This window comes from Polyodon spathula, chromosome 12 (assembly GCF_017654505.1).
Source record: "Polyodon spathula isolate WHYD16114869_AA chromosome 12, ASM1765450v1, whole genome shotgun sequence".
Classification (NCBI taxonomy): domain Eukaryota; kingdom Metazoa; phylum Chordata; class Actinopteri; order Acipenseriformes; family Polyodontidae; genus Polyodon; species Polyodon spathula.
The window spans coordinates 12,006,885-12,015,569 of NC_054545.1; the positions used below are offsets into that span (position 1 = coordinate 12,006,885).

General features: G+C 38.8%; 1 protein-coding gene across 1 annotated transcript; it reads right to left on the reverse strand.

Moving 5' to 3' along the window:
* Positions 1–7,488, reverse strand: LOC121324591 (ATP-dependent RNA helicase DDX24-like). Its single transcript, XM_041266658.1, has 9 exons — positions 7,386–7,488; positions 5,805–6,557; positions 4,711–5,145; positions 3,754–3,907; positions 2,430–2,945; positions 1,995–2,070; positions 1,516–1,704; positions 1,196–1,325; positions 1–644 (listed from the first exon to the last, which is right to left on the reverse strand). The coding sequence occupies exons 2-9, from the start codon at positions 6,550–6,552 to the stop codon at positions 424–426; spliced, it is 2,469 nt and encodes an 822-aa protein (XP_041122592.1). The 5' UTR covers positions 6,553–6,557; positions 7,386–7,488; the 3' UTR covers positions 1–423.
* Between the last annotated feature and the right edge of the window lie 1,197 nt (positions 7,489–8,685).

The window sequence follows — 8,685 nt, forward strand, 5'->3', positions numbered from 1 at the left end:
TAAAGCTTCTTAAATAGATTTATTTTTTTACACACACTGTTGTATTTAACCCATTATTCTGTATGGCACTGTTAAGTTACAGTAAACTGCAACAGAACAAAAAATCAATCTTATTTAAACTTCTCTTGATAAGACTTGTTTCCCCACTGATCACATTTCCCCCCAGTCCCTTTCACTCACATAGTAAGTTAAATAATCCTAAATTAATATAAGTGAAAAACTAGACATTATGATATTGTTAAAAATAACACACGTTTCTGATTTCTTTTGTGTTTGTACATCAATTAAAAAGAAATTCTGTGTTTCTCTTCTGTTTTATACTGAAGTAGTAATCCGTACAGTATTCTCTCCCCAAGAGATTACATATGTATACAAGAAACTGTGTTTATTGTGCAATAGTTATTTCTGCTGCTGCTTCTATTGTTATTTCTTCTTGTCCTTCTTTTTCTGGTTGGTTACAGTAATCAGTGCAGTTTCTTCCCTTGCTGGCAGCTCAGGCAGGGTCAGTTTGCCCATTTGCGTCGGGTATCTGGTTTTCATGGTGTTTTTGAAAATGGGCTGTGAAAGCAAGTGTTTCAAATGCAGTTTCATGCCTTTCATCATCATCATCTTTTGCCTGTCCTCAAATTCATCCTGACCTCCCCCTGAAAAGACAGGAAGCACACTTGAGATCTGCGGTTCGATTACAGAGAGTACAGAGTGGGATGATAGAACATCAAGTGAAAAGAAAATTATAAAATCATTCCGTCATCTGGGGGTTTTCAACACATTACAACAGTTTACAATTATATAGCACAGTTATATTATTGTGAATGGGTTATAACTGAGCGTAAATAAGCTTCAATTATCCTTGCACCAATGTTAACCTCAAATCCAGACGCTCCCGTATTCTAGCAAAAAGAAATTGAAGACTGAAAGTACAGTTCTACATCAGGAATAAAAACTGGCTGGTCCCCATTTTTTTAAATAAATACACTGAGAAGCATCACTAGGCTAACCTTTAAATGTCACTTTTCTGTAAAGGCTTGTTATTTCCAATTACCCCGCTCTGCTTGAACTGAAAGCATAATACACTCATAACATCTGTACAAAACATTCTACAAGCTTTAATACCAAGCAGAATACTATAGAAAAAGGTGTGAGGTATATTATACCAGCCATAGTTCAGCTCTTTTATAGTGGAGCACACACTTACCTATTAAAACATCCTCATCCAGGTCTATTTCTAGTGCTTCGGCAGCTTTCTGAAACCAGGAATTGTGTTGCTTTGCTCGGCCGCTGTGATACTCAATTTTCTCAATTTTTCTTGCCACTTTCACACGTTCCTGTAAGGAAACACAAGTTTTGTAAAGAGCGTTTTAGAATCTAAGTTTGCAAGGTTCATGCAAAAATTCATGTCAGAAAACCCCTCTTGCTGTTTTCTCAACAAGTAATTTGTTATATAGTGAATCTAACAGAAGCAGAGCGCATAGTACTAGTTATAGTCTCAGCTAGTTATAGTGATAGACCACATACCTTTATTGCTGCCATACATTTTGTCTGTATTGGAAAGAGAGGCAGCTCTTCATCTTTTCCCAGTGTCCTGTATATTTTCCTGAAATTCATCACATCATCTGGTCCAATCAAGAGCAAACTGAGACCTTCCTTTGTGGCCCGGGCTGTTCTGCCACTTCTGTGCACGTAGGTCTCGGATGTCCGAGGGACCTAGAGAAACGGAGAGGACAAACACTTTTGATTGCAATCTCTAAAAAGTGGAAACGTGTTATAACAGCCTGATCCCAGGTTAAAGCTATCCTTTACAATGAGTTATTATGCATACTATATATCAGTACTGTATTGTAAGTGAACTGTGTTTGAAATGTTCAAATATAATGACTAAGCGATGTCAAACAACTGCCGATAAACTTGAGACTATATAAAAAAAAAGTTTGCTTTTAGTTAAAACACACTTAATACATTTTACAAGTTATTAGTTATAATATCTGACTTAATACCTGGTAATGGATAACATGTTGCACATCTGGAATGTCAAGTCCACGAGCAGCCACATCTGTTGTGAGCAGAACACAACTGCAGGGGGTAAAATAAAAGTAATGTTAATGCTGTTTTCAAGAAGGCATAGTTGATCTGGTAATCTTAGTGTGTATATAGTAGTGACTGTACAGGGTAGGCTAATTTATTTCAATAAGTATTCAGTCATTCCATATATACAGTACCCAAATGCTGTGAACATGTAGTCTTGCAAACTTACAGAACTGTGATTTATACAAATGTAGCATTGGGGTTTGGCTTATTGGGGTTTTACTAATTGGTTACACATATTGCAGGTATAATACAATTTCAACGTTTAACCCTAAAGTTTAAATACTGAAGAAAAAGTAGCTGAATCTATTTACACCTAGATCAAAATCAAAAGTGAGAACACTAACCTCTCTCTTTCAGCAAATCTCTCCAGGTTCTTCAGTCTTTGCTTCTGGTGCATGTTAGCATGTAGTGGGAGCGGGGTGCAGTCCAGAATGGTGAGCAGCGCGTTGAGGCGCTTGATGCAGTCAATGCTGTTGGCGAAGACCATGGTTCGCGCAGGATACTGCAGCAGGAAGTAGTACAGGTAGAAGTCCTTCTCGTCCGTGTCACAGTGGATGCGTGTCTCTGTTAGGCTCTCCACTGTGGCTTCCTTCCTGGTCAGGTCGATAATCTTGGGCTTGGATTTGATCCCCACTTTCCCCATCAGTGTCTCCAGCTTGCTCTCCTTGTCTATCTTCTTCCCCTTCTTTTTCTGTAATATCCTCGTCGGGGCCTCGTGAACCATGGTCAGCGTGGCAGAGAACACAAAGTTCTGCCTCTTGGGGTTGAATTCAGTGTCATTTAACATCTCCAAGAGCTGGGACAGTTCCGCAAAGTGTCCCTTCTCAACCATCCGGTCTGCTTCATCAATCACAAGGCATCTAGGTATTAGAGGGGAGATTAGAATAGGGTTACACACGCCAAACATACAGCCTGAAAAAATTATTTAATACAACCTGGGGGTCCAGCAATCAAGCTTGATAAAATTATGAATTTGTAATAACCAATTCAGTTACTATTTATTTTGTATTTATTTATTTTTTGTAATATGGGTGAAAAACAATATACAGAAAAGGGTACATTCGAGCTCAATTTCTGATGAGGTTGTTCCTTTTCCTATTATAAACCACATGAGATTGAGAAAATGGTGCCCAGTGTAAAAGAAGAGCTATGTAACTCATATCACACATGGCGAGAAAGTGTCTGAAGGTTGTAAAAATGCCCAGTTTCATGAATCTGTGACTTAGACAAAAAAATGAAGTTATCATTTTGAAGCATGTTTCAGCAAAAAATATCAGACAGACAAGTTGTTTTCTATAAGTGGTCCACTGGTCCAGATTTATTTTTAGTACTATACTTTTTAAAAGTTGTCTTTATAGGTAGGTGGTTTTTAATGCTACACATTACAACTCTAGTTTAATATTTCGAAACTACTAAACTTTTCATACCTACAATGTTTATAAACAAATTGGAGGAATAATTACATTCAGACATAGGAATAATGTATTTTATGTAAAACAATGTTTAAAATACAGAGCCATGTATGCAGTGATCACAAGACATTTTAATTAAGGAACGTGGGCATTACAGAATCCATATCAAGAGTAACAAGCTACACACTGTGTGCCATCTGATACCAGCTGCTTCCTTGATAATGTCAGTGAGTGCTTCTAACCATAGATAACATACCTGAGCCGTTTGAGATTTGAGAGGTGCGGATGTCTTTCCCTAATTAGCTCCCAGAGGCGTCCGGGTGTTGCGATCACTATCTCTGGCCTGCGATTTAACACTCTCCCTTGCTTCTGAGGAGCCATTCCCCCCACCACAATGGCAGTCTTGATACCTAAAGACAGACAGCAGTTTATTGGTGACTTTCATTGGTTATTAGCACTGACGCTACCTTCTACACATTACAAGTCATACATTTTGGGACTTGATAATCCTCTTTTTTTTCCCATTAAAAATAAAAAGAACAGGGAGCCCCAAGTGGTGCATCCAGCAAAGGCACTCCGCGTGGAGTACAGGATGCGTCCTCTGGCCTGAAGATCGCAGGTTCGAATCCAGGCTATGTCATTGCCAACCGTGACCGGGGGTTCCTAGGGGGCAGCGCACAATTGGCCGAGCACCGCCTGGGTAGGAAGGGCTTAGGTCGGCAGGGCAATCCACGGTTCACCGCACACCAGCTACCCCTGTGGCTGATAGGGCACTTGCAGGTCTGCAGTGGAGCCATTCAGATCTGTGTTGTCCTCTGGCACTACAGGTCTGATGGCTTCGCTGTGGATCCGGAGTGCGAAAAAATGATGGATTGGCAGGAACACATTTTGGAGGACGCGTGTTTCAGCCTCCGTTTCCCAGAGTCGTCGAAGGAGTTGCAGCAATAAACCAGGATAAAAATAATAATTAGGCATTTCAAATTGGGGAGAAAACCAGGGTAAAAACTTTTGGCGACAACTAAATTGAAAAGTAAAAAAAATAAATAAAAATAAGAAAACAGAACAAGAACAATATTTTTCTCTAAAAATAGAATACATAAAACTGGCTATTTTGCATTGATTATTTCTGCACAGAAATACAGTACAAAAATCTATTTGAATATGCTGGTGGATATACTTGTACAAACAGAATTCTTTATATCCTTTTACTGACCTGTAAACTTTGCAATGGCATCTATGTGATGTTTAACCTGGACAGCCAGTTCTCTGGTTGGGGTCAGGACAAGCCCCAGTAACGGGTTCTTTTCAAACAAATCTTTGGTCTTGGCACTCTTGTCAGTAGTTTCAGTCGTTTCAAAATCAAACTCCACGTTTTCAATCACTTTGACACATCCGGTCTGCTGGGAGTCCTCCTCCACCTCACTGTCTTCCTCACCCTGCACATCCTCTTCCTCTGTCAAAACTGCAATGTCAGGCTGATCAGAGGGTTCCTTCAGCCCTGATGGTATGACTTGGTCATCTTCATCAGTCTCTTCGGTGGGATTATCCTGGCTGTCAAGTGCCTCTTTGCTCTGAGCATCCCGAGCTTTCCGCCACTCCAGAATCATGTGGATCATCGGAATGCCAAAAGACAGAGTTTTCCCGCTTCCTGGATTGGGAAAGAGACAAGAGAAGATAGGGGTTCAACGACTGCTTTCTTACTTTTTAAACAGCTCTTCATACCATGACACCTTTCTATATCAGGCCACAGTCTCAATGCGTTAATTTCACTTTTTTTCTATACTCGCTCTAAATCTGGGTGCATTTGCATGCATTGTCAGGACAGTGCCTGCAGCTTATGATCAAATTGTGGTAGTCAAGGAGTCCTAATTAAGACTTGGATAAGAGACTTACAAAGAACAGCAGGCTCTGTAGAAAGTGTTGCAGATTTTACTGTATGGACTAAAAATATATATATATATATATATATATATATATATATATATATATATATATATATATATATATATATATAAAATGAATTCCTTAGGAAGATTGTGTAATTGTTTTCTCTCCGTAAATTGTATTACAATAAACATTAAACTGCCTGCTGGCGCTCAGGCTGATGCCAAGGAAACAAAGTGTTTTCAATACCCTGAAAGCTGCAGTTCATGATTTAGACTGAATTAGTCTTATTTTATACAAAACAAAAACAAAAAAAAACACATGGCTAGACATTCAAAATGGCTATTGTTGCAGCTGTTACCTTCTGTGATATCCCAAAGTTACTGAGGTTTAGTTTCACAAAGGAGATTAGAAGTCACTTACCTGTTTCAGCAGCGCCTAAAATGTCCATCTTGTCTCTGATTGCAGGGGGCAAGGCCAGGGCTTGAATAGGCGTAGGTGCATTAAAACCTAGCGAGCCCAACGCCTTAAGGACAGGCTCTGGAACAAACAGATCCTTCCATGCCGAGACGTCACAATCCTGACCAGATGACCTAAAGGGGCCTGCATTCGTCCAGTTTTCCACCTTCTTCTTAGATTTTGGCTGTTGAGCAACATTTGGATTGGTTGTTGATTTCTTCTGCCTTTTATTCTTTTTCTTTTTCTTTTTGGTCACCTTTTCAGGTTCCACGGTATCCTCTTCTCCACTGTCCACTGGTTCATCTAGGGACACTTCTTGAGTATCACTGAGGACCTTGCTGTCTTGCGCATCATCATTGCTATCAAAAGTGGCATCATCTGTAGACTCTGCCAGTTGCTTTTTCTTTTTCACGTTCTTCTTTTTCTTCTTCTTAGCCGTCTGCTGTGACTCCCCAGTGTCGTCTTCACTCACTTGATTGTCTGAATCCTCTCCATCGTCAGCTTTTCTTTTCTTTGCCACCTTCTCCATAGCGTTAGAACTGAACAGGCTGTAGTCTGTGAGCTCTTCAAAGCACACTAATCCTCCCATGTCCTCCTCCGAGAAAAGACTGGCGTCCATCTCCACTGGCGTCCAGGTTCCCTTCACCTGGATTCCCCGCTTGGATTTGGCAGGAGACCGAAAGGTCTTTTGCTTTGATTTCTTTATCTTCATTTTACCTATAACGAAAAGAAAATCAGAGACAGTAAAGTCAGTATTGCTGTCCTCAACTTCTTATCTACTTAATGTTTTACCCTGGATACCACTTCAGTAGTGGTCAGTTGGTGCATCTGTAATTAAACAGATCATTCAGATAGGTGGTCAGCTCCAGCAGCAAGGGTATCCCAAGATAATAAGCTAACTTGGGGTAGGCCTGTATACATAAATGCAAGAATTTGATTAATGAGACACTGCAGAAATCATGTAGCTAGAGCATTTTAGTTTCTAATTCTTTTCAATCCAACAGTCCACTCAAATATTCAGTTAATGTGCCCAAACGTTTATACTTTGATTACGTACACAGATCAGTTAGTCATAATGGAATTCACATTTTTCAAAGCAGTGTTTTAGAACATCTGCAGAAACATGATAAATTAATGTCACAGACTAAGCTGACATTCGACTTTGTTTACACGTATAAAGACGCGTGTTGTTTCAATTTTATACAAGATAAAGTTCACCTTCCATGAACCACTGGAAACTTTGCTTAACAGGCATGGGCTTTCTACAATCTTCATTTCTGAAGTATGTCAAAAGTCAATGTGGGGTAATGCATACGACTAGTACTGACAATATGTTAATCAAATACAGAAGTGTAAATGAAGTACCCCATATGCAACAGTAGCTACTGTAAAGCTTTTCAGTTAGATCGTTCTTTTACAGCATGTGAGCCACGCTGTGTTGAACTTGTAAACACGTTAAATTCTGATAATGTTTACCAACAGTGTCTATCACATGTAATAATAATATGAATTGATCTTTAAAACATAAATATACATTACAGTTACCTAATAGTATTAACTCCAACTTCTTTCAAGTCGTTATTTTCCCGACTTTACTGTTAATATCCGCATGCGCAAATAGAGCAGAACTGACGCATGACACGAGGGCGCCGCCATGACGGTCTACGTCATTCATAACCAACCAATCAGAGGGGAGTTAACGTCAATAACTTTATTGACAATAATGAAAACACAAGCAAAGTCCAGCAGTGCATTCGAACACTATAATAAAGGAATAAAGCAGAAATAAAGCAAAGATGCAGATTTTTAAAACATCGAGGAGTTTTTATTTTTTTACGTGGAATAGTTTACGCTCAAAAAGCCAATTTCCCATACTACAGATATTGATTACTTGCCCGTTACTAATGAACGGGATGCCTTTATATATATATATATATATATCTATATTATATATATATATTATCTAATCTATATATATATATAATCTCCTCAGTGCATGTAGAAATAAACAAGAAAATCTGTACCCTAATATTTGAAATCAAATGTCACTGCTGAGATATCTCTGTTAAGATATATATATACTACAGTTAACACAGGGGTCAGGTTCAGTAGACTACATGAATTTACAACGCTTTTCATTATATTTACCAAGCTCTTGATTGAAAGTGTACAGTGTTAACTGGGCAGCATCCAGCAGGGGGCGCAGGATTGTCAATTTACCTTGTTATTTTTTTTTATTTTATTTTTTTTACATACTGTAGTTGAAAACATTGATAATATATATATAGGGCAGCTGGCTTCATGTGTCCTGAAAAATACTACCAGTAAAATAAAAACACTATTTTATGTTTATTTTTCCCCCCGATAAATTATAATTCTTTTTTTTTTAACCTCTTGCTTCTGTAACTGCCACTTTCCATGATAAGCGTGATCCTTTGTATGGATTACCAGGTGTCAAGTAAAACAAATTTAGTTGTACGCTTTAAACAGAAACCTTTTGTAAATATTTGTAATTACTAACATGAATTGTTACATTTTGCAATACAGCAGTTTGCTCTGCTGGGTGGGCTGGGAAATTTACATCATAGTATTAAAAATGGATAAGTGGACACTCAGTTATTTCATAAATATGTCTACGACTGACGCAATGTACAAAAAGAATAATAATTTCGTCTCCTTAGTATCCATTTAAGAACGAAATCGTGTGGGATTGTCGTAATCCCTTGCCTCATTCTGCTGTGCAATGTTGACGTACAGTGCAGTGAGTTTGTCTGGCGAGATCCCTCTGTAGCGCCGCGTCTCCATGGAGACCAGTTTAGCTGCAGTGTGGTGTGTGTGTGTGGAA

Bases quoted from the DNA above. Each gene is read 5' to 3' on its own strand.
- LOC121324591 (XM_041266658.1), bottom strand. From the start codon at position 6,552: ATGAAGATAAAGAAATCAAAGCAAAAGACCTTTCGGTCTCCTGCCAAA. The intron at 2,946-3,753 runs GTATGTTATCTA...TCTAATACCTAG, and splicing joins TCAAATCTCAAACGGCTCAG to ATGCCTTGTGATTGATGAAG. The intron at 645-1,195 runs GTAAGTGTGTGC...CTGTCTTTTCAG, and splicing joins GGATGAGGATGTTTTAATAG to GGGGAGGTCAGGATGAATTT.